This window comes from Drosophila hydei, unplaced genomic scaffold, assembly GCF_003285905.1.
Source record: "Drosophila hydei strain 15085-1641.00,03,60 unplaced genomic scaffold, DhydRS2 tig00000131-arrow-arrow-pilon, whole genome shotgun sequence".
In the NCBI taxonomy this organism is placed as follows: domain Eukaryota; kingdom Metazoa; phylum Arthropoda; class Insecta; order Diptera; family Drosophilidae; genus Drosophila; species Drosophila hydei.
In genome coordinates this window covers 607,660-633,228 of record NW_022045671.1, presented here as the reverse complement: position 1 = coordinate 633,228, position 25,569 = coordinate 607,660, and the positions used below count along the sequence as shown (strand labels likewise).

General features: G+C 41.5%; 1 protein-coding gene across 2 annotated transcripts; it reads left to right on the top strand.

The window, feature by feature from the left end:
- Positions 1-739: 739 nt before the first annotated feature.
- On the top strand, positions 740-25,305 carry LOC111598282 (ras-associated and pleckstrin homology domains-containing protein 1). 2 transcript variants are annotated; one of them, XM_023313462.2, is made up of 4 exons: positions 740-1,052; positions 21,292-22,369; positions 22,451-24,817; positions 24,886-25,305. In XM_023313462.2, exons 1-3 carry the CDS (start codon positions 915-917, stop codon positions 24,799-24,801), a joined length of 3,567 nt encoding a protein of 1,188 aa, XP_023169230.2. In that variant the 5' UTR covers positions 740-914; the 3' UTR covers positions 24,802-24,817; positions 24,886-25,305. The 2 variants fall into 2 exon arrangements, with proteins under 2 accessions (XP_023169230.2, XP_023169231.2); XM_023313463.2 differs by lacking the exon at positions 740-1,052 and adding an exon at positions 3,490-3,558.
- The last annotated feature ends 264 nt before the right edge of the window (positions 25,306-25,569 follow it).

The window sequence follows — 25,569 nt, the reverse complement described above, 5'->3', positions numbered from 1 at the left end:
AAAGGAATCAGTTGGAGGCGAGGAATAACAAAACGACAGGAAAAATGAAGTAAAAGCGACCAGCAGCAAACGGAACGGCACTTCAGTTGCAGTTGTAGTGGAGTACACACACAGCACACGCACAAACACAAACACATAAGCAGTAAAACTCACAAACGTACATAAATATACAAATAAACGCAATATACAAAGAGACATTTGCATGCATGTGTGTGGGTGTAGCAGCATCAGCCCAGCTCCAGCGTACTGACTTCGTGCTCGTTCGGCAGTCGTCGTTCGTCTTTCGTTGTTGCTCGCTCGCTTGCTGGTTCATTCGTTCGTACGTTGTGTTCGCACGCTCGTTTAATCGTGTTGTTGGAGTAACAGCATTCGCCTACGCAGCAACAGCAATAGCGGCAGCAACGACAGGCAAAGGAAGCGGTTTAAGAATGCATGGGCATGCACAAAGTACGAAGCACGAATCACACGAAACACGACAAATGCGAGGAACACAAGAGAAATGCAAATTTAACAGAAATTGAAATAAGTGCAACGGGTTTCCTATTCCAATTCCAATTCCACATCACATTGTAATTCAAAACGCAGTCGCAAATTTATGCCAAACTGATCAAAAGCGGGCGCGCGCGATATACATTTATATATGAATATATATATATATAAATAAAAAAAAAAAAAAAATATATATATATATATATATATATATATATATATATATGTATGTATGTATGTATATATGTAAAGAGAGAGTGTGCGAGACTTGTAGAGTAAAAGAAGGAGCAAATAAGAAGAGAGCGAGCAAGCGCCGTTAAATCGGATCACGTCCATTTTAGCTATAGCTGCAGTTCCTTTGTTATTGGATTTGTTATACACCAATTGCTGCTCCTGCCTCCTGCTTGGGACGTCGACGTCGTAATATGGATTGTGGTGCTCTTGCCGCGCAGCAGCAGCAACTGATACAACAACAGCAACAGCTACAACATACACAACAACAACATCTTCAACAGCACCCACGACAACAGAGTACGCTAAATTGCCTGGAAGCAACAACAAATGTAAGTTTATACGCACACGTTCGTATGTATATATGTATGTCAGTTTGCGTTTGAATGTATTTCTCTTTTACTTCCACTTCGCATTCGCCCCCACACACACAGACAGACAAGCCGTTGCGCTGCGTTTCAGTGTCTGCGTCGCAGTCCGTATCGTAGCCGTCAGCTGAGCTTGCTCTTCATGCAGTTTATTGGTTTTCTTATTAGATATTTTTCATATGAGTAACTTTGACAGTGGCGCTGGCAGCCCCGTTGCAGTCGTTGCTGCAGTGATTGTCTTTGATTGCGTGTGGGCTGCCGAGGGGGCGTGGCCACGTGTATAAATAATTTAAGATTTCAATGGAAAGAGTGTGTGTGTGTGTCAAAGAGCGTTATAAGGGGGCGAGTTGGAAGGGAGTTTTTGCCAGGTACAAAGTGCATGCCGTCTTACTACCTTGGCCAAATGCTCGAAACGCGAAAGTAAAAAAAATATAAAATAAAAACAGGGCAGCTCGTGGAACGAATGACTCAAAAACTATTTAACCAACTGATGATTAATCTCCGCTGTAGCTGCTGCAGCTAAAGAAATACCCAAACAACAAAAATACTTGAGCTTACACTGAAGGCAGAGTCCACTATAAAATACCCTGTAAATATAAAATACCCTGTAAAGGAGAAAGCTTAAAGTTTGTTGTGGGATATACAATGAATAGTTCTTAAAGACTTCGAATAATTAATAAATAATAATAAAATAAACGGCAAATTCTTTTATATTTTAATAATATGAAAACGTTTACTTTTTGTTATTAAATATATATATCTACTTTTACGTATATATAGCTTACTTAGCATACCTATCTAGTACATATAACGAAAAATAGGGTATATCAATAATCAACAACCAACAACAGCAATCATAGTCGAGAAGTACTAACGCTTTAATTGCCGATTTGTACATGGTACGAACTTTTGACCATTACTTTCACCGTGCATGAATTCTAAAGCAAAAACAAAAAAGAAAAGAAAAAACAAGTACAAGGAATAACAGAAGTTCAAAATGAAATTGTTTATATAAGGGCAATAATAAAAAGAGTGAAAAAAGAAAGAAAGAAAGAAATGAACATACAAACAAAGCCAACAGCCGCTGGCGTTGAGGTATGAATACTGCACAAAAACAACAACAACAACTGCCTGCAAGAGTAAGAAAGAGCAGAAAAGGAGCCGCGAACAGCAACGCACTCTGTTGCTTTTGCGTTCTTTGTTTTTGCCGCAGCGGTTAAATCTTTCTTTTGCCTTTTACCCCCCGCTTGTTATTTTTTTTGTTTCTTTTAGTAAGATTTGTTTTGCAGTGCTACGTGACTGCAATAAAATTTAACTGCAATTACGTGTCGCATGCTTTGTGTGCCGAAAATGGCCAAAATGAAAGAAGCGAAAAGAAAAAGCAATGGTCAAGAGGCGAACGAGTAACATTGAATGCTTCAAGGATACGCACAGCATGCGACAACCAACAGTGCTGACAGTTAACGGCACATTTCTGCCAAGTCCTTGTAATGTGTTTGTGTTTTTGCGTAAGTAATTGTCAGTGCTGCCAACTTCAACTGTATTGCCAATGGGCAACATTTTTTCTGTTGCTAAGGCACAATAAGGGTACACGATATATTTAAATTTTGTTTATATTATTAAGTTCTATGAATGGATCGCAAAAATATGTGTGGTGAAGTCGTTCTCTTTCCATTTTATAATTCTTTCATTTACGCTTTGGCGTTATTTTAATGATGTGTGTAAAATTATTATAAATTTTGTGCTGCGCAAAATTTGTTTAATTTATTTTTAAATTCTTGCGCGCATTCACAATTTATGTGACGTCACACTCGTTACAGCGAATGTTGTCGTCGTACGCCATGCGTTACCTTCGGTGCTGCCGCCATGCGTGAGAGCATGAGACGGAGCGAATGAGCAAACGAGTGAGCGAGTGAGGCTTATAGTGAGTGCGTCGTCGCCGTTGCTCGCATTTATCTTTCGACCGATGCGCGTATGGGACGGTGACAGCAGCGCACCGGATAAACGAAAACGGAAAATAATAGTAGTAAATTGTAATAAGCGCGCGCGGCGGCAATTAAAGGCGACATCTCAGTTAAAGTTAAAATTTTGTTATATTTTTTTTATTGTGTCGCATTTACAAACCTACACACACACATTTATACGCAATTTTATTGCGCCTTATGCCGTGGTAATAACTTTTTGCTGTCTCTTCGGGTTTGTTGTAGTTGATCCCTTTTATTTTTTTTAATGTGGTTGTTTGTGCTGCGCGTTTATTAAGTTCCTTTAACAACAACAATAACAAAAGCCATTAGCTCCAGCTGCTATTGTTTATACAAAGCACACAACTACAAATGCGCGTGTGAAATGCTGCAAATGAAGCAATAATTAAAAGTGCCTTTTTAATTGAAGAGCAGAGAACTCAAACAACAACAACAGCAACAGCAGGGCTGCTGGCAATCGAAATCGAATTGACGTTAACATTGAAGCGGTAAGAGCCACATACACAGACACATACACATACACACGTATTCATTTGTTCCTGCAATACAACCCTGTTGACTTGACTGTCAAAAGCTCCAGCGAACCAAAGCAGTGTAACAGAGAGGGGAGTAAAAGAGAGCGTGAGCGAGGCAGAGGTAGAGAGAAGTTGTTTGTTTTTGTTTTTGGCAGTTAATGTTAATGCGTTTCGCTTTTGTCTTATGTGTGCGTGTCTGCGGGGGCGGTTGCACATCGACGTCAGTTTATTTTTCTTTTGCTTTAATGTTCCAATCCGGTATTGTGGGCAAGTGATAGGGAGCGATACTACAGGGACGGGGGATTACGCTCTGCCATATGCCTTACGCTTATATTATTGTTTACTTCATTTTATTTTGTGCCTTATCTTCATCGCTGTGCTCTTTACTATAAACTGCAGACACACATTCGCACATAGTCTCTCAGTGAGCGTATTTGTGTAGTTTCATTCAACTTTTCTGCATGCAGCAGCGAAATTCGTTCGTGTTCGGATATGGCAACGCCGCGAAGTCTAGTCTCTTGTTCTGCCGGTCCCTGTATTCTAATTCCTTTTATTTTTGCAAAGTCATATGGTAACGGTATGTGCGTCATCCTGCCACCCGCATCCGCAGCTCCTGAAAAGGCACCCGCATCAGACACGCACTCCCTTTCTTCCTCTCCCATTTTGTTGTTATTGGTGGTGTGGCCGTTTAATTGCTTCTGCACGTTCGTCAAATATTTGCTCAACTCTTTTTAATTACATTGCCCACTTCACACACACATATGTAGCATTTACCGTTTTACTCTCTCACACGCACGCGATTTAGAAGTAAATCGTTCAAGTGTGAGTTTTGGCATGTGGAGTATGGAACACACAGAGCACAGTGTGATATTTGTCATTGATTTGCAATGTAATTGTCGTAGAGAAAAACTAAGCAAATAAATTAAATTCCACAGTGAATGATTACAAAGACAATTAAAGTATTTGTTCATCTAAAAGTGACTAGCTTATATTTAAAACACAATTTTCTGCTGATTTCGCCCAAAATGGTAAAAAATGTTTAAATGAAACTAAAGTTAGATCTAAACTCACACTCACTTCGTTAGTTTTTTCTTATGATAATATTGAACAGAAAACAAAGAAAAGAGAGATACATATATTTGGGGTTAGAAAAAATCTTGAACAATAAATAACAACAATTACGGACAAACTCCACTTGAACTTTGTAATTGAATTTGTGTCTATTTTGTACTTTCTCGAGTGATTTTTATTGTAATGTACTTTAAGGGATTTTCCACGCATATTTCATTGTATACACACATCTAGATATATATATAGCCTTGTAGTGAACTTAATTGTTGATGCTTGCCCTGAACCGAAATGACTATATACGTCTATATGTATTTTTCGATCATATTTTTAGACTTCTAATGCAAGTTCCGATTCTATGCACAGGCAAGGCATAAACTTTTGTTCGATTCGATGTGCGTTTCGATTTATAATTTGTCTCGTATTCATATGAACTGATTTTTACTTCCCATTTTTAAGTAGTACATTTCATAAGCTTTCGGGCATGAAATCGCCCACACAAGGCCATGCCTTGGCACACTGTGCGGCGGAAGTTGCCAAAGCCCAGAAGTAAATTCGCTCAGTTGAGCGCATTTCGTTGTATTTTCGCCGGGCAATACTCGCAGCAGCCCCAGTCGCAGCCGCAGCCTCTGTCTCAGTTGTGGTCGCTGTCGCAGTCGACGCAGTATCAGCAATAACAGCAACAGCACCCATATGACTTTTGCACATGGCTGTGGTGCTGCTGCGTTACGCTTTTGTTGTTGTTGAAGGCTTCAGTGCTTTACTTTTATGATTCTTATTACACGCTTTGCTGCTTATGGCAGGGCTTTGCTTGCCTTGCTTTGCTTTGTCGACAGCGACGCTGACTGCGTGAGTCTTTGAAATATTTATGCGGCTACTGCGGACGCGACATCTCTGCCGCTGTTCTTTTTAATTTTTGTTGCTGTTGTAAATATTTTATTATCGCTTGTTTCCGTTTAGTAACCGAAATGGGGAAAAGTGTGTGCACACGCACACAGACGCACATTCAGTTACACACATGCATGCATACGCATACGCGTACATATTTAAAATTCTTTTGTCGCCATATTCATTTCGAAATTATGTACTTGGCTTGTTGCTTCACACGACGCTTCGTCGCGCATCGGCCCGTCTCTCTACTGCGACTCCCCGCCAGCCCTGTCAATTTAGCTATCTGTTTGTCTATCTATCGAGCAACATACGCTCACGCACATATACATACATATGTATGTACATTTTTACATGTTTCATTTCAGTTCTTGCCATTCCGTTTTTAAATTTACCGCTCCTCCCCCATTCCTTCTGTCACATCGATGACCCTGTGCATTTCTTGTAATTTCATTTGTATTGGCGGGAGGAGAAAAGTAAAACAAGAACAGAAACTGGATAACTTCTGCACATTGTCTTCGCTCTCGCTCTCTTTTATTACAAAATTAGCGCAGTATTTGTATTATTTATTTTTAGCTGCGGTTTTTGTGGCCACCACATTTTGTAAATTATATTTAAACACGATTATCTCTTCTTCTTGCTGTCGGATCAGCTCTATGCGACGTGGAATGAAACGGCTCTGTTACCAATGTGGGCGTGCAGTGACCCAATTTCTATAATAGATTGCATTTTGCTACAGCTCTCACGCACTCACACAGCTTTAGCATCCACACACACGCATACATATGCACATAGACAGAGAAACACACACACATACATATGTATATTGTTGCTGTTGCTTTTGGGATTATTTAGCGCATTGAACTCTGCATTTTTTTTGCCTGGTCTCTGGCTATTTAATCTGCCGCTGCTGCTGGCGACCATTGCGAACATTTTACGCTTTGGTATTTCCTGCCTGCCAAATGTTACATAAATTAAAAAAAATAAAAAGAAAAAAATGGCAAAATTGTCGCGTACATTTTTAATGGGCTTTATGCCGCGTCTGAATGTTGCCTTACAATTTGTTCCGTTTCTTCGTCGTATCTGTTCACATTTCGTTTCGTTCTATTCGTTCCTGTTGCCCATAGCCATTTCCATTGGATGTCGCATTTGTGTTCCCATGCCGTCTTTTTGCTAATTAAGTGCAGCACTTGACTTCGTCGAAAGCTCGCAATAAACATCAAACAAATTGAGAGCACACACATACACACTCACACATGCATAATACGTCTGTGTGTAATTGTACAGTTGTATTGTAGAATATGTATAATTTATATGGTCTTTTAGCACATTTGGTGTTCCGCATTCCACGCCTAATTGCTCTTCTATGCGATTCCAAAAACCGAAAAACTATTTGTTTGAATTTCATTTTGGAGCAAATCTCGCTTTCAGTTTTCTATGTACAGTGAGCGTCGATAAGCTAATAAATTTAACAAAAATAGAATATGAGCTGAAGAGCTTTAGAGAAATTGATGAAATACAAAAGTCGTCGGGTAAAGCTGATGCATTAAATACTATTATTGCAAATGAGAATTTGAATATTATCAAGTGCATTCCATACGCTCTTCTGCATTCGGAATCGATTCGTTTCGAATTGTGTTTCATTTCCACGTATTCCATATGCTTTTGTCAAGTTTTGGTCGACTTGAAATGAATTTTCATTTGCCCTGTTTTCCACTTTTATGGCTCTTAGCTAAAATTGCTGACTCAGACGACGATTCATTTGTTCGTTTAGTTGTGGTTGGCGTTGTTGTTGTTTTGTCTTATGTTGTTTTGTGTAACAGACGCAGTCACACCGCCCCTAAACGAAATGTCTCCCCTGTTCCGCTCGTTTTACTGCGACAACAACAACGAAATATGATTGAGCTGCAATAATAATTTGTCAGTGTGGCAATAAAATAAGAAATAGAAGGGCAGGCAGGGCAGCCAGTACGACCGACCGGCTTTTTACTGGAGCATATAATCATATGTTTTTATTTCATTATATATAATTTTCTTTGATATGATTTATAATGTAGCTGCAGGCGTGCAGTAGCAGCGGCCGAAAATGGGGCTTGAAAATGTTTATAACAAATGTTATGTCTTCCTCTCCCTATACCTCGCTGTCGCTCTTTCTCTTTCACTCTTTCACTCTCTCTCTGAATCAACAAGTTGATTGATGATGCGCCCAAAAATTCATTAACTTAAAATTTGAGAGCTGCATATGTAATGCACGTATTCTGTATATATATATATATATCTATAATATATATATATATACTATAGAGAGAGATAGTATGATATATAGATATATATATATATATATATGATATATAGATATATATATATATAGATAGAGATATATATATATATATATATATATATAGATAGATATATATATATATAATATATATATATATATATATATATATATATATATATATATATATATATATATATATATATATATATATATATATATATATATATATGTATATTGTCTAAGTCGACCGACTAACCCCTAAGACAGAAGCACGTTTTTCCATATCAAATATCACATTACGCATTTGCCGGCAGCTTCGACTGACGGCTGGCTTGCTGACTGGCTGGTGGGCTATCTCTGAAGCAACTTGATTACACTGACAGAAAACATGATTTTCGTATTGTTAAGTGTTAGCTAAGCAATAAATAAATATATTAGAAATTATTTGTCTCTTTCTATTTAGGTAAAATGTATTCTTTACACGGAAAAGATATAGATTTTATGTCCGCCTGTTTTATAGGTTCTTGTTTTTGTTTTTTATTTGATACTCCATAAAATAAAGCTATAAAAGTTTATTTTAAATATAGTTTAATTACTTTAGTGGGATATTTTTGAGTTAATGAATATACTGGAAATATGGAAGCAGTTTGTAAGTCACTTAGTCAATTTAGTAGCAATTATTAAGTCTATTCAGCAAACAGTTAGTCAAGCATCTAATTCGTAGTCAGTCTGGGAGTTGATTGATTATATAATTAGGCAACCAACTGATTCAATCAATGATCAGCTGCCAATCAATCAATCAATCAGTCAGTCAGTTCGTCAATCAAGCAGCCTTTCAATCAGTCACTCAATCTGGTTGTCAGTTGCTTAGTTATTCAATCAATCTTCCACTCAATCACTTTGTTTAGACAAATAACTATACAAGAATCAATACTGAATTTTTTATAGTGTAGACAGCTCCGAGGGCTGTACCCACACAACACATGCACACGCAAAGAGAGAAGGAGAAAGGAAGATAGGGAGAGAGCGAGAGAGACAGCAAAAGACGCTCAAACAAAAAGACAATTCAGAACGCATCTGCTTGGCCACTTGTGACGTTGATGACGACAAGAAGGATGACGCTTATCTTGATCTCATAATCAGCAAAACAGGGAGAAGAGAGAGAGAGAGAGAGAGGGAAGGGGAGAGGGCGAGGGAGACGGAGAATGACGGAGAGAGCAAAAGGAAACTCGAATGTGCGTCACTTAACCTTTTTTGGGTGTGCACGAGACGCCGTTTGCTGCTTTGTCTGAGTCCAAGTGGCAGGTGCAACACGCAGCTGGTGTTGGTGGCGGTGGTGCTGCTGCTGCCCCTTTTGTAGACACTCCTCGACTTACTCCCTACTTATGCATGATGCATTTCAAAAACCACCTTGCCCCGATTTGTTGCCTGGCCACGCGTCGCTGTGCAACAGGAACTGAAAACTGAAACAAAAAAAAAAAAAACAGCCCCTAAAAAAGGTAAAGCGAACCCGATTCCGTGTGATGAAACCAAAGATTGCGCCGCAGATTTCTTTACCAGATATATATATATACATATATATATATATGTCCTCTTCTTTCCCCTGCTTTTTGTATAGTTGGTTCTTAAAGCAGCGACAGATGTTTTTTGTTGCTTAAGGGTCGCTCGCTTGGTCGCGTGTTGCTTTCAATTCGTGTTTTCTTGTTTGTCCATTCACTTTTCTCGGTTTGCTTTTGAGCACGCTTCAAGCAGGACATTTGCCCCCAATAAAAAAGGAAAGAAGTAAAATAAATATACAAATGAAACTTTTACAGCTGTTCACAGTTGAGATCTAATACAATTTCAGATCCTTATGCAGATAGATTTTGTACAACAAAAAATCTTTCGATTTCAAAGAAAATTTGATATCATTGAATATCATATGATATGATATGTTGCTTAATACTCGAACTCGAATGAAATTTGATATATATTTTGTAATTATTATATTTAATACCTCAGCAAAACTTCAGCTCTTTCTCAAGTTTGGCATTGAATTCTATTTTATAAGATTAAAATTCTGTTGTTTTTATGTTTTTTCTATTCGATTTCTATGACTTTGTTTGTTGTTGTTGATTGGGAAACGGCGCACTTGGCCTGTTTTACAATTAAGCTGCTTAACGAACCAGCATATATATACATATATTATATATCAGCATTTGGAAGTTTGAGTTGGAAATTTGAATAGCGTCGCTTTACGAGCGACAAATTCGCAAAAGAAATAGCTTGGGATTCGCCTAATAAGGCAATGTGCGACCATCAAATACTAAATTTTATGTATTCATTTAGTAGTGTCTCTTTTCGTATACCCTACAAGCTGGGAATTACAGTCTGGTCACGCATTGTGAAGCGCCAATGCTGTGGCCACAAAGTCAATCTATGCAAATACTCCTCGAAGGTATCATTGGATAAAGCCTTGCCTTTAGCATAGATAAGCTGAGCTTGAATTTTATGTAGATATATATATATAGATATACCTTACAGTTGTGTTCATTAAAATAGTAGTGCTGCTCTACTTAAACCAAATTCAATAACAAAAAGGTGCCCACTTTTTGCTCAGTGTAGAATGCCAAGAAGAGACTTACAAATGTCGTTACTTTTGGCCAGAATGAATTTATTTTAGACCAGAGCGATTTTTATGGAGCGATGTAAAATGGATGTTAAAGTTTAAAAAAAAAATAAAAATGTTAAAATTTAAAATGTTAAAATTTAAAAATGTTAAAATTAATTTTTGTTATATTTTATTGATTGACATTTATTTGAATTGCAATTCTTTTTTTGATTTTAATTGTTTGGCAGAAAAGGGATGTTTAATTGCTAACAATTTTAGTTTTTAAATTAAGGCAAAACTGACAATAAATAAATAACATAACAATATATATATATATCAATAATATATTTTATTTATTTATTATATTTATATATCATAAGGCAAGGCAATAGCTTTTCGCTATGTTAGAGTATTTTTGCTTTGCCTTTGCTATGAAATCAGTTTTTTCTTGTTTTCTTTTTCAATTTTCTATTATTTTTGGCTTTATTATTATGATGTCTATTGTTGTTATTTTTATTAATTGTCTGCGGAAGTTGCTGTAAATGTGCGCAAACATGAAAATATTTTATGTTTTATATATGCAGAGGAAGCGAGCCATTGGCCTAGCTGAGTCAGGTGGAACCAGCCCCAACTCACTCGCGCTCCATTCCTCCCTCTCTTCGCCCACGCTCTGTGACAATGCAGATGACGTCATCCGGCAAAACAGTTGGCGTTAATTAAAGTGTTGTTGCTGCCGTTGCCGTTGCCGTTGTCGTTGTCGTTGTCGTTGTCGTTGCTTAGTTAATGACAGCATTTACTTAGTTTAGTTTTAGTATGATTATGCCATCTAGTTTAAGTCCACTTCGGGCTAAAGTAATTAACGTTACGATTGCAACTCGCTTGCCAATTAGCTAAAAGTAAAACACCTGCTGCCACCCACTCAGAATTAGTTCAAGTTTTTGAAGGTCGCTCGTCGACTCTATTCAGATGATCAGCGAACATGCCACATGCCACAGGTAACATGCAACATGCAACATACTACAACAGTTGCCGAGCATATGTAAATGTATAATGGAGGCCTATCCCAAATATTTCAGCTACTCCCTAAACTTGCAGCTCCAGGGACCTGCAACGCAAGAAAAGCTAAGCAAAAAAAAAAAACAATTTTCATGTTTCAATAACATTAAATTTGTTATTCTTTTAAGTTAATTGTGTAGCATGCCCTAAGGGCTCTTGTCCGTATACCTGGAACCTATTGAAAATGCTCCCAGATTTGTATAGTCATATAAATGTCACTACCACGCTCTAAGAGTTTGATTAAAGAGGCCTCTTCAGACTAGAGAGCTCTATATTACAATATAATTCCTTAATTATTTCGAATAAATATACAGAAAGTGAGAAGCTTACGTAGATCAAAGCTATTCGAAGAACCTTCGGGGCTCGTGCATAGCAGAGATGGCGCTACGTGGCGCGACACGGACTTAAGCCTCAACCATTTGGGAATTACATGCGTATTGAAATGACAAAGTAAGGCAAGTGCAAACAGGTTCCACTTTCCATGAGCTTGATATTTAGATATCGTAACCGGCTTCAGTTACAATGCTTCTATTTATCAGAATCAGAATCAATCTGTAGAGAGTTGGCGCTGCCGAAGGCGAATTCATATTTCACACTTTTTAAACGGAATTCGAAAGCAGAGCAGCAGCTGGCAGTGCTTGAGTAATATAATATATATAAATAAAGCAGTAATATTGTTGGAGCAAACTAATATCAGGCGAAGGTCACAGTAGTTGGCTGCCATTGTGAATGGCTGGATGTGAAGAAAAGCTATCGGAACGACTATAATTGAGACAGCAGAATCAATGACCAATCCATTATCAACTAGCTATAATTAGAGTCTCTAAGCATTGAAATAAGATCACGCTCGAAGGTGAGCAGCTGCTACGCAGTACAGGTAAATTGGAGCAAGAATTCTATTCAATGATCACAACTGATCGAAAGAAAAAGAAGTCACAATAGATCAGGAAATCAAATGATCCAAAGTTAAGATTTATTTGAGTTCAAAGTTCTTTGGGCTTTCTCTTCTTCAGCTGCTCGGCTGAGAATCTAAAGTGAGAAAACTGCTAGAGATGTAGCATTGGCATTAGCATTAGCATTGTCATTGTTGTTGTTGTTGTTGTTGTCGCTTGAGTACACCTTAGCCCCACAAATGGATCTACCTGAACAGCCAGCTACAGCAGGCATCATGTGAACTATGCAAATAGCAGATCGTAAACTAACAACAGATCACAACTACGACACGACCTCAATGTGCGTGTGTGTGTGTGTGTGTATGTACATACCCTGTAAATCAAAGAAGCTGCTGGAGAGGAGAGGGGAGGGGGTGGAGTGGCGACGTATGCAAATGTTAATGCAACTAGTCATCTCTCGAGTTCCACTGAACTGAGCAACTTAATGAGCTTAGTAATTGTACACTTGGGTATGCTACCTCTAAAATACCCTGTATAGAATACCCTATGATGTCAGAATTTAATATTTAAGCTAATTTTGTTGTTTAGAACTCGACTTTATGGCCTGCAAAGTAGACTAGACCAAGCTGCTGTAAAGTAAAACTCATTCCGGTTATAGCATTAACTTATATCTACGGCAATTAGCAAGTTCTTCGCTTCTGTGCAGTTGAAACCAAATCAAATTAATGAAATTAACAACTGTCGCTATCTATTATATAGACATAACGTACGTAAGAGCTAGATATTACACTTGTCTGTATACAGTATGAATATTGTTATTGTCATTATTTAATTTGATTATCATCTATCGTTTAGCTAGGGTAGCTTCATGTCTAATACTTTTGTTAAAGGCAGCTAAACTTGGTTGTTGCTGTTGTTAGTACATTTGGTGTTTGTCAATGCGGCTCAATTAGAATAGCTTGCTGCTGCTGCTGCTGCTGCTGTTGTTGCTGTTGTTGCTGTCATTGAACTTTGAACAAAACGCATGGAAAGCAAGCAGCAGCAGCAGCAACAGCAGCAGGGCCGCAGCAAGAGCTGGGGTTGTGTATGCCACACAAAATTAAAGTTTTTGGTAATGGCAATAGTCGAAGGCACGCACACGCACACACACACACTCAGGCACACACACACACTTCGTTTATAGCACACTTGAACCCATAAATCAACGCAGTCGTCCAAGCAATCCATTGTGAGGCGACCTCGTGGCCCCTTTACCCTCACTTACCCACTTGTGCGCTTATCCCCTTTATAGAGTATATATATATATACATATATATATATATCTGTATCTGTATCTGTATTCTTTACGCTTTGTGCGTTGCTGGATTTTATCAACTGTTGTGGCAGCAGCGGCAGCGGCAGCTTTAGTTGCCCTTCGTGCTGCAATGCGCCACAGGAAAGAGATGCGACGGAGAGGGACGGCGAGGGCGAGGGCGAGGGAGATAAAGAAAGAGAGAGATGGCCAGTCAATCAGTCAGTCAATCATGTCATGTCAGCAAGTGCCAATTACCCTAAGCCTTCAAAAATCTTTGTGACTCATTCGACCATTAAAAGCCGCCAGCTGAGACGCGCGCTCCCTCTCTCTCGCTCTCTGTCACCCTCTCAGCAGTTGTCAGTTACCTGTCAAGTCTACGCGTCAAGCGGTAAATCACAACAAACCTTCGACCATAAGATTCTTTAAAGTATTTGCTATATAATTAACATTAACTACAAGCGAGACTGATAAAGCAGAACTCTCAAGGGTTATTTATGGATTATGTACTATAAGTATATATATATATATATATACTCTATGTATATGAAGTATAAATAATGCATATATTATGCAGTTTTATTGTTCCTGACGATAGTATTTCAAGATTAAAGTTAAAGTTAAAGATAGTTCAATATATTAATAAGTTATAGCAAATTGATTGTCTGTAAATTGATGTAGAAATGAGCATTACAAATATTAATCATATGAGCACAATTAGATGTCGATGATGGGTATATATGTTATATATATATATAGTTATATAGTAATACGTATCTATGACATATATAAATGACGAGTATAATATGTATATGAAGGATATATATGACAGATATATGCTTATGATAAGTATGTATGTTCGGTGTATATGATACGTATCTATGCTAGGTATATATGATGTGTATATATGCTAGGTTTATGTAGATAATGGGTATATACGCTAGTTATATGCATATGATGGGTATATATGTATGATAGGCATATATGGCACGTATCTATGACACGTAAATATGATCTATGATAGCTGCACATATCATATATATGCTTATACCCATCATAGAATGGGCATATATGTTAGGTACATTTGTTAGCTATATGAATTTGCTAGTTATAGATTGTTTAAATAGTTTTACTTATCTGGAATTTGAACCTTCGATTTGTGGTTTGTATTTATATAAATCTACTGCTAAAATGTATTTGAGCTGCCAGACTAGGTAATATAATGCTGAATAAGTCATTTGAGTTGACTAAGCGAAAGCAACTTTAGAATTTGATATATTTGTATTAGTTAAAGACTTGCGTTTCGCGCTTGGAATGCTAAGATAAATATTATGAGATTTCATAGAAAAAGTTACAGCTGCATAAATATTTATTATAATTGTTGCTGTTGCTGTTATTGTTGTTGTTGTTGCTGCAATGTGACGTGACAAAAATGGAGTCAGTTTAAATCTGTGTGTCTTTGACTCCTTTTTGCCTGCCAGACGCTGACTTCCTCTCGCAGCTGTCTCTCTCTTTGTCTCTTCCTCTCTCGCTCGCTCTGGCTAGCTGCCAGCTGTAGTCGTTAGTACGTGACTTATGACTTGGGGAATTACTTAACACTTGCCAACTCTGACAGTGACAATAACAACAACAACAATAACAACAACAACAACGAATGCTAAGCGACAACTTTAGGCGATAAAAAACGCTCAACTATCAGCAACGGCGACGTCGACGTCGACTGCGACTGCGACTGCAACTGCAGCTGGAATAATGCCAATCAACAAAGCTGGGCAAGAGGGGGAGAGGTGCTTGGCTTGTACTAAGGGGTACAGCGGCTTAGCTTTGATTATTGTTGTAGTTGTTGTTGTTGCTGTTGCTGCCTTTTGCGACGGAAATGTGTAACGTGTTTGACTGCAAAAGTGAATAAAACAAAAACAAAAGCAAAAAAAAAATAGCTCGAGTCGATGCGATTCGATTGGAAGTCGCCGCCAATGCGCTTGCAGCTGCGATTGAGCTGCGATCGACAGTGGGGCACGTACCAACTTAGCGAACGCTGATTATGGCCAACAGCTGTTGCTTAACGAGTGGGGCAGCGTGTGGAGGCGTGGCACATTGCAGCAGGCGCTTCATGAAGTACATAAAACACATGCGCCAACTGTCAGTTGTGCGCTCTTTCTCTCTCTCCCTGTCTTTCACTCTCCCACTCTCTCTCTCTCTCTCCCTCACTCTCTCCTGCGTTTTTTTTTTTTTTTTTTTTTTTTTTTTTTTTTTCGTTTTTATTTCTTTATTTTGTTGCAGCTTATTGTCTTAGACTCTATAGCGCATTTAGCTCTAAACCTTAACTAATGGGAGGGCAGATATGCCAATTATTCTGCACTTGTAGCTACTATCTTAATTAGTTCTAATATTGTCTAGAGGATGCAATCTCTTCAGTCTTCGCCTATTGTTGTTTATAGCCAGGTTGCTTGCGAGATGGTTAGGATGCGCTGCAAGTCTGTCCGCGTATCTTGAACTGTGTCGCCCAATGAGTTCAGCAACTGTGGGAATTGCTAAATCCCTATGTAAGACTGAGTTTCTTACAAACCAGCTGGCTCCAGTCCATCTGCGTAGTGCTTTATTCTGCAGGGTCTGAATTTTGTTCCTTGTAGTCTTCGCCGAGGAGCCCCATAGAGAGATACCATATACGAAGGTTGGGACAACTATTGCCTTGTAGATGGCGGCCTTGCTGCTGTAAGACAACTTGCTTGAAGCTCTCAGCATCCAGTCGAGGGTTTTTAGCTTGCTTTTGCATTTTGAGGTTACTTGACTTATGTGCGCTTTAAAAGTCAGCCTTCTGTCAAGAGTGATACCAAGGTACTTTACTTTTGAGGCTTTGGGAATAGTGGGCCCCAATGCAACGCTTGGGCAATCTCCTCTTCTAGTGGCGAAGGTAGTATGTACAGACTTTTGTGCATTAATGGTGATACACCACCGTTTTGCCCAGCGTCCGAAAGAGTCCAGATATTTTTGTAGTGAGTCTGAAGCTTCTTGCGCAGATACGTGACGTGATAAGATGGCGGTGTCATCTGCATAGGTCGCTATGAGTACTGCATCTGTACTTCCTATATTTGGCTCGGGAGTTGGCATATCTCCTGTGAATAAAGTATAAAGTGTTGGGCCTAGAACACTACCCTGTGGTACTCCAGCCATAATTGGTCTAGTCAAGGATACTGTTTGCCCCCTTGACACTTGGAAGGTTCTTCCAATAAGGTATGAGGATAGCAACGCGAAAAATGGGGCTGGAAGGGTGGTCCTCACTTTCTGCAGCAGTCCCAGGTGCCAAACTCGATCAAACGCCTGTTTGATGTCTAAAAAGACGGCAGAGCAGTACATCTTTTCTTCAAAGGCTCCAAGGATATGGTGCACAACTCTGTGAACCTGTTCCGGTGTTCCATGCTGTCTCCTGAAGCCAAACTGATGGTTTGGAATGGCCTCCTGGCGTCCCAGATGTGTCAGTACTCGTTCCAGAAATATTCTTTCGAATATTTTGGAGAGTACTGGCAACAGGCTAATTGGTCTGTACGACTCAATTTCTCCCACGGGTTTGCCAGGCTTAGGAATCATCACAATCACGGCGCGCTTCCAGCAGGCTGGAAAGTGCCGGATGCGGAGCATGGCGTTGTACACCATAGTTATGTAGTCTATGGTGGAGTCAGGCAGTGCTCTAAGGACTCTGCCGTTTATTAGATCATATCCAGGGGATTTTTTTGCCTTCACTCTTCTGATGTGTTCAAGAACCTCTTCTTTTGTACATCCAGTTATCTGGTCTTCAGCTGGGAGGGGCGAGAGAACGATGTCTTCTGTTGCTTCGATTTCTGAGGCCTCTGCGGTAATCACCGGCGTGAATTGGTCTTGAAGGTGGTTTGCAAAAGCCTCAGCTTGAGCTTCGTCTCCAATGTGCCAGGAACCAGAAATGCTCCGAATGGGATGACGTCGTATTGGCTGCCGTTTGAGCTTTCTTGTAAATTTCCATAATTGAAACTCTGCGTCAGTGGGCGATTCAGCTCGTACCAGCGCATCGCTGATACACCTCTTTTGAAGCAGGGCGAGAGCAGCTTTAAGATGCCTCGTGGCTTCGTTGTACATGGATTTGGCATCAGGCGTGCGTAATCTTAACCAGCGTCTCCTGGCCCATCTTTTGTGTATTAGTAGGTGTTGGGCCTCCAAGGTGAGGGGGATGTTGTACGGAGACTGTTGTCTTGTTTGGCAAGATGGTGGGGCGGCTTGGTGCGCAGCTTTGACTATTTCTTCCTGCAGTTTGTTTGCTGCGTAGTCCACGTCTTCAGGAGTGTTAAGTTCCATTTCTATGTGCAAAGAGTAATGGAGCTCGCGCCTAAAGACTCCTAAATCTGATCCTGCTGGCAGTAGTTGTTTCCTAATGGGCAAGGGCTGTGGCTGCGCGTGGATTGTGACTATTAGTGGCAGGTGGTCAGAGGATAGGTCCAAGGATTCTTCAATGGTCAATTGCCGGTCACAGATGCCTTTGTAGACAGCGAAGTCGATTGCCGAGGGCCTGTGTCCATTAATTGGGTAACGGGTGGGGGCTCCAGTCGCCAATATGCTGAATTGTAAGTTTTGAATCGCCTCAAATATGACTTCTCCGCGACGATTCGCACTATTGCTTCCCCAAAATGGGTGCCATCCATTCCAGTCGCCGCCGATGAGGGTCTTATTCAACCTTTGGCCTAGAACCTGTTCCATGTGATGATCACACAGACCAGTGTTTGGCGGAAGATAAATTGACGCAACTTCGATCGCTCCAATAGACGTAGGCAGGGTGATGGCTGAGACCTGCATTGTTGCGTTGCAAATTGGCAGTAAAGGTGTATGCGGTATTGTTGCTCGTATGAGGATTGAGGATCCACCAAAGCAGTTTGCTCCTTCACCATGAGCCTGATAGTGTTCGTATCCGAAAATTTGTGTAGTGGGGCACTCATGAGTTTCTGTTATTAACATTATATCTATGTTTTCTTGTGAGAGAAACGCAGCCAGTTCCTGAGTCTTGTTTCTCAGGCCATTGGCGTTCCAGATACCCACACGTAAAGCCATTATTTGTAGGCAAGCTTGGTTATGATGGCCATTAAACTGTTTAGCATGGTTGCTTGTTGGGATTGTACTTCTCGCATCGCTTTGAGCTCGGCATTAATTGCGTCAAACTGACGTTGTTGTTGCTGAAGCATTTCAGTGAACAAAGTGTCACTTGTGGTATTCTTATTTGACGGTCCACCTCTAGCGGCCTGTGCGTAAGAAACACCACTAATAGGCGTTGCAAAGCTCGTGGCTTGGGTAATGCTCCGGGGCCTTGTAATTTCGGAAGCAGTACTCGGACCCGTAGACGGTGTTTGTGTGGGACTCCTTTTTTGTGCTGGGGATTGCAATTTGCGCAACCGCTTGTATACTTGGCAGCCCTTATAGTTGGCTGGGTGCTGTAACTCACAGTGCACACAAGTTGGTGCCTGGTCCTTTTCGCGGGTGCAGTCTTTGGATGCGTGTTTCCCGGCGCAACGCACACATCTGGGAGCTTTGTGGCAGTAGCGTTGTGTGTGTCCAAATTCTTGACAGCGATGGCATTGTGTCAGGTCGTTGTATCTTCTTGGCAGTTCCACTGTGCAGCGTTGCCTGCAGACAACTCGAATGTCCAAAATTTCTTTGTTGTTGGGGGCCTGAGCCACGTCAACAAAAAATATATTTAGCGGTGTTTTGTCCATACGGCTCAGTGGGTTGTGCACATTTGTAATTGTGTGGCCTTTGGTTTCCAATTCCTTTTTAATTAGTGTTGTATCAGTGCTGGAGTGAAGCCCTTTGAACACGACTCTATATGGTTTGTCCTCCTTAAGCTGGTAGCAGTGGAACTCCAATTCCAGCTTAGTAAAGTGGTCTATAACTCTGCGATAGTCCTCACTGCATTGGGTTAATACACCTATGTTATTCTTCTTTGGCTTAATTACGTATGATTTAGCATCAATTACTTTATCTATTATCTGTTGAAGTAGGGCCACAGACTTGATGTTTGGACACCATATGGGGGGCGGACGAGGTTTCGGAGTAGTTTGCTGGTCGGTCAATACTGGGGCTTCTGGAGCTACAGGTGATTCGCTGTAGTCTTCATCTTCTTCTACGAGCAGTGAAAATCGATTTTCTGATATTAATGCTGCATTGCTGGTGCTTGGTTCGTCGAAGATGAGCCTTTTCTTGATGGTTTTTGGTGAATTTGGCTGTTTACGTTTCGTGTTTTTGTTGTTAGTGATGCCTTGCACGGAGGCGATATCTATTTTTGAGTTTATTGGCATGATGGAGGCTTGCCTATTTGCCATCACAACGTTAAGCTGGGCTTGCATTTCTGCATTTACCTTTACAGCTGTAGCGAGGTTATTGACATTAGATGTCATCGCGGATTGTGCTTTTGAGTGCAGGCGCACTCGCGCCAAGCGACGAAATTTCGTAAATTGCAATTAAAGCAATTGAGTTACGCGGAAGCAAGCGATAAGAAAACGCTGCGTGTGCGGTTTTTGTTGCTGTTGCGTTGAAGAATGCACCGCAAAGTTCTATTTTTAGAACTCTGCAGCAGTAGAGCTTAAGCGAAGGCTGTTCGAATTCACGTCTTTACAGGTCGAACGACTGATCGCGATTGTCTCCTGCGTTTTATTTGTATTTTGTTTGCATTTCAACGCCTTCAGTTGCAAAAGCTCAATTCCCTTTTCAACAGCTGTTGCTGTGGGCAGGTGAACTGAAATATATAGTCTATATTTTTATATTTAATATAATTTTTAAATATAATATAATTTATATATATTATAAAATTTATATATATAATTATATTATGTTAATGTGTTTAATATTAAACTAAAAGTGGAGCCAGTCTGGACTATTTGTGCGAATTTAATGAGAATCTTTTAAGCAATTTTTGACTACCTTCAAGGTCAATGGGCCTTGCATATAAAAACGTAGTTTTGATACGAATTAAATTAAATTATAAAAATGCAGTTTTGATACGAATTAAACAAATAAAAAATTGTTTTAATGAGTTGGACAAACATGAACCACGAGCTAAATTTCAAATTCCTCAAAATAAATTTTAAAGTTACTTTTTGAAACTTAAAAAAAAATTAAAATTAAAATTAAATTTAATTAAAAAATTAAAAATATGTATAGAAACATAAAAATGACAAACATTACGAAAAAAATGTTTGCTTAAAAAATATATAAATAAAAAAAAATTTAAATTTAAAACAAAAAAAAGTTTAAAAAAGCAATAAATAAAAATATATGAATTACTTTAAAAATATAAAGTAATGCAAAATTTAACAAATGTAAACATTCTCAGACTAATTTTTTAAAGTTAAATATTTTTTGAATTATAATAGAAAAATAAAAAAACAGAAACAAAAAAAATAATAATTATAAAATTTAAAATCTTGATCGAAATACGTGAAAAATCACATGATATAAAAAAAGCATTTTAGTTTTTAAATTGAAATTGATATTGGGACTACTTTTGAGCTCTTGTATAAGATATGAAATCTATCTATATAATATCTATCAGTTCGAATGCGCATGTAAACTATTAAGATATAGATTTGAGTAACTTTCTAATCTAAACTTTTCTTTCCGTTTGCAGATAATTGAGCTAACTAGCCAGGGGATCATCGTTGGCGGCGTTGCCAGCGAAGGATCGGAGTCGATTGGAGGAGGAGGAGGAGGAGGCGGAGGAGCTGGTGTCGGCATTGGTGTTGCTGTTGGTGCAACTGCCAGTGGAAGTCCACAACACAAGTTGCTGGCCACTGGGGATAACACGAGCGGCGCTGGCGCCGTCAAACTGCGCAAGCACAGCGAACGATCGACGCCGGACGCCAAGACGCACGCCTCCTATCGCATCTCCATGGCCAATCTGGAGGATACCCAAGAGTCCGAACTGGATCTGATACTCGGCGAGCTGAGCTTGCTGGAGACCCAGATTAGCTACGGCGAGGCCAGCTTCCTGCCTGGTGTGGCAGCGGGCGTTGTTCCTGGTGGCTTGGGTGGTGCTGGTGTTGCATCACCGCCGCCACCGCCACCGCCGGCTTTGGCCTCCGTTTCAGCCGCCTCGTCGCGCACACATTCACGCACAAATAGCAGCATCTCCGGAGACGTGAGCACCACATCGTCCTCGTCGGGCATCTCCGAGAATGGCAATGGTCTGAACAGCGTTGGAGCTGGTGGTGCAGGTGGTGTTGTCATAGGCGGACTGCCCACCGGCCACATGACTATGGGCATTACGCTGGGCGTCGTAACGCCCCGTGAGCCACGCACTGAATCCCCTGACAATGATTCAGCCTTCAGTGACACCGTCTCGCTGCTGTCCAGCGAGTCGTCCGCCTCGTCCAACACCTCGCTGCAGCAGCAACAGCAGCAGCAGCAGCAACAGTTGCTGCTACAACAGCAGAAGCTGCATCTGCAGCAGCAGCAACATCTTCATCAACAGCCGCTGCAATCCTCAACGAAGGCTGCCAAGATTCAGTTGGCTCTGCACAAGCTGGAAAGTGCGACCATCAGGCGGCTCTTTGTGAAGGCCTTCACGGCGGATGGGGCATCCAAGTCGCTGCTGGTGGATGAGCGCATGGGCTGTGGCCTTGTGACGCGCCTGCTTGCGGACAAGAATCATGTCCAGATGCAGCCCACGTGGGCGCTGATCGAGCAGTTGGGCGATCTGCAAATGGGTATGTTTAAATGGGATATTCTAAAACCCATTCCTTCTCCATAAAGAGCTTGATTGATATATTTGATATTTCCATTGTTAGAGCGCCTGTACGAGGATCATGAACTACTGGTTGATAATCTGATGACGTGGAATTCGGATGCGGGCAATCGAGTGCTCTTTCAACAGCGTCCGGACAAGGTGTCGCTCTTTGTTAGGCCGGAGCTGTATTTGCCCGGGCCACAGATGGCGCCGGGCTGCCAGCATGACGAGCAGACACGTCACATGCTGCTGGAGGAGTTCTTCGAGACGCACGCTCAGCTGCAGCTGGACGGGCCGCTCTATATGAAGGCCGATCCGAAGAAGGCCTGGAAACGGCATCATTTCGTCTTGCGCTCCTCCGGCCTCTACTATTTTCCCAAGGAGAAGACGAAGAATACACGCGATCTCGCCTGCTTGACGCTCTTCAGCGGTCACAACGTCTACACGGGCATCAATTGGCGCAAGAAATATAAATCGCCCACGGACCACACATTTGGCTTCAAGGCTGCTGTGGACTCATCTCTGGGCAAGTCGTGCCGTTCGTTGAAAATGCTCTGTGCCGAGGATGGGGCCACGCTCGATCGTTGGGTAACTGCCATACGCATTTGTAAATACGGCAAACAGCTGTGGCACAATCACAAGCTGCTGATGGAGGAGCTGTGCTCGGGTGGCGGCACAGCAGCTGGTGTTGGTGGCAGCTTTGCCGCCTCGATGCGCAGTGAATCGATAAGCAGCATCTCGTCGGCGGTGCCATCGCAATGTGGCAGCGTCTCATCGGCCATCAGCAGCATGTCGAACTCGAGCAGTGGCCGCATCTCGCGCGCCTCCAGCTCCAGCTCCAGCGGCTGTCTGTCGGATGAGAATAATGCCTTCGATTCGGAGTTCACGACCGGCACCATAAAGCGCAAACCCTCCATGAAGCCCAATCTTCCATTGACCACAATGACGCGTCAGTTGAAGGAGGTGGGCGAAATAACTACCGGACCAGTTGCAGTGGCTACAGCAGCAGCAGTCGCCGGCGGCGGCGGAGTGGCTGGTGACTCGGCTGCCTCGCCCGAGCGCAGCGGCACACTGACCCGCCGGCACAGTCGTCGCAAATCGCAGGAGAGCAATGGTAGCAGTGGTGGCACACTGAAGCGTCGCCCGGTGGTGCCAGTGAATGCGTCTGTGAAGCGAGATGTGATTGCATCGGCTTCGGCATCCATCGCCAACGATGGCAATTCGTCATCATCTTCGAATTCAACGCCCACGCCAACGCCCAGCATTTGTGCCAAGCCACCGCCAGGACTGAGCGATGCGGAGCTGATGTGTTCGTCGACTTTGTCGCTGGACTCGCTGCCACCGCCGCCACCGCCACCCGCTTTGCATGCTGACGAACAGGATGTGTATGGATCGCAGCTGTCGTTGGCCTCATTGCCGCCGCCGCCGCCGCCCGAGGAGGTGCTCGCCTATGTGGAGCCCACATCCCCACTCACACCGACGCCCATGTCCATGGCCATGTCGATGGGCATGGTCATGCCCAATAGTAATGGCACACTGCCGCCGGCGGTGCCCGCCAAGCCCATCAAGCCGGCTGTGAAGCAAACGCTAAAAGCAGCACCGCCCTACAAAGCGCCGCCCGACTATGTGGGACCAGCTGCGGCAGCCGCTGCCCAGCTGCCGCCACCGCCCGTGCAGAAGAAGGTCTCATTTGCTGACTCGCCGGTGCTGCTGCGGCGTAAGATGTGCTCACCGGAGCCCCAGCTGCCGTTGCGTTCGCCCAGCACAACGCTCAGCAGCGGTTCGAACAGCAGCATTGGCTACCAGCCGCAGTTGCAGTCGCAGCCGATTTATTCGCCCGGTCCACTCTTGCCGCCTCGCAGTGATCTGTCCCGGCTGTCCGGTTGCAGTCAGAATGGCAGCGATGTGGTCACATCGCCGAAGCGTCTGCAAGAGTCTGCATCGAATCCGCCGCGCGATTTCCTCAAGGATCTACAGCGTGTGATGCGCAAGAAGTGGCAGGTGGCACAGAAATGCAAACTGGAGCCGGCAACAACGCCGCACGAGGTGCTCGGCTTCCGTGACTTCAACAATGAGGATCTCCTAGCAGCCCACAATTTGAACTCGGGCGCTAATAGCTCGCACTATTACCGCGAGACGGCGAACGTGAGCCATTGGGTGCAGGAACATTACGAATATGCGCACAATGAATACGCGCTCTATGAGAACGTCCATGCCCAGAGCAATGGAGCAGCAGCAGCAACAGCAGCAGTAATTGGAGGAGTTGCAACAAGCATGGTGGATGCAGCTGGTCCGCCACCGGTGCCACCGCCAGCAGCTGTGGCAGATGCAACAGCGGCGCTGCGCAAAAAGCGTCCGCCGCCGCCGCCACCAAAACGCAGTGATTCGACGCATCTAACGCATCGTGTCTAGAGTTTGCGCCAGTGCAGTGAGTAGAACAACATTCAATTCCATACAGATCCAAACTGACATCTCTGTCTCTCTCTCTCTCTCCAGCTGATTTAATGATCCTGTAACAACAACTGTGAAGCATCTTCTATCTTCGATGATCCGGCAGCAGCAGAAGCAGCAGCAGCAGCAACAATTTCTACGTGTCTAAACTTAAGTGCAAAAACAAATTCCTAACTATGAGCAAAAAGAAACGAAAAGAACCCTAAATACTAGTGCATAAGTCTGGGGGGAGGGCGGCGACACGCCCACTTCTCAAGTATTATATTCAGTTGAGCTTGTTAAATTATTTTTCTTGTGTGTGCGGCAAATGTCACTCTCGAAATATTTATTAATTTAGACACTATATACGTATATACACTGCCCAAAATACTATGAAATTCGAAACAAAAACAATGCTTATTTAAATAATAATAATGTTTCATAAACTATAATAATATGAATGTATAAATGTACCCAATGCCTAACATTGATTAATGAGCACGACTTTTAAATAATACTTAGATATATATTAATATTGTTATTACATTTTTTTTTGTTATTATTTTCAAATTATTATTTTGTATTTCAATATTTTATTTGAATTTTATTTTTTTTTGTTTATATTTGTTTATTATTTTATTTGGTTTTTAATCAATATTATTTACATATTTATATATATAGAATGAAAAATATTTTCATTAATTAATTATTATTTTAGTTGCCGGTAGAAAATGTGAAAGGTATATTTAT

Coding starts and splice junctions, on each gene's coding strand:
- LOC111598282 (XM_023313462.2), top strand. CDS start 915: ATGGATTGTGGTGCTCTTGCCGCGCAGCAGCAGCAACTGATACAACAA. Junction 1,053..21,291: donor GCCTGGAAGCAACAACAAAT/GTAAGTTTATAC, acceptor TTCCGTTTGCAG/ATAATTGAGCTAACTAGCCA. Junction 22,370..22,450: donor GTTGGGCGATCTGCAAATGG/GTATGTTTAAAT, acceptor TTCCATTGTTAG/AGCGCCTGTACGAGGATCAT.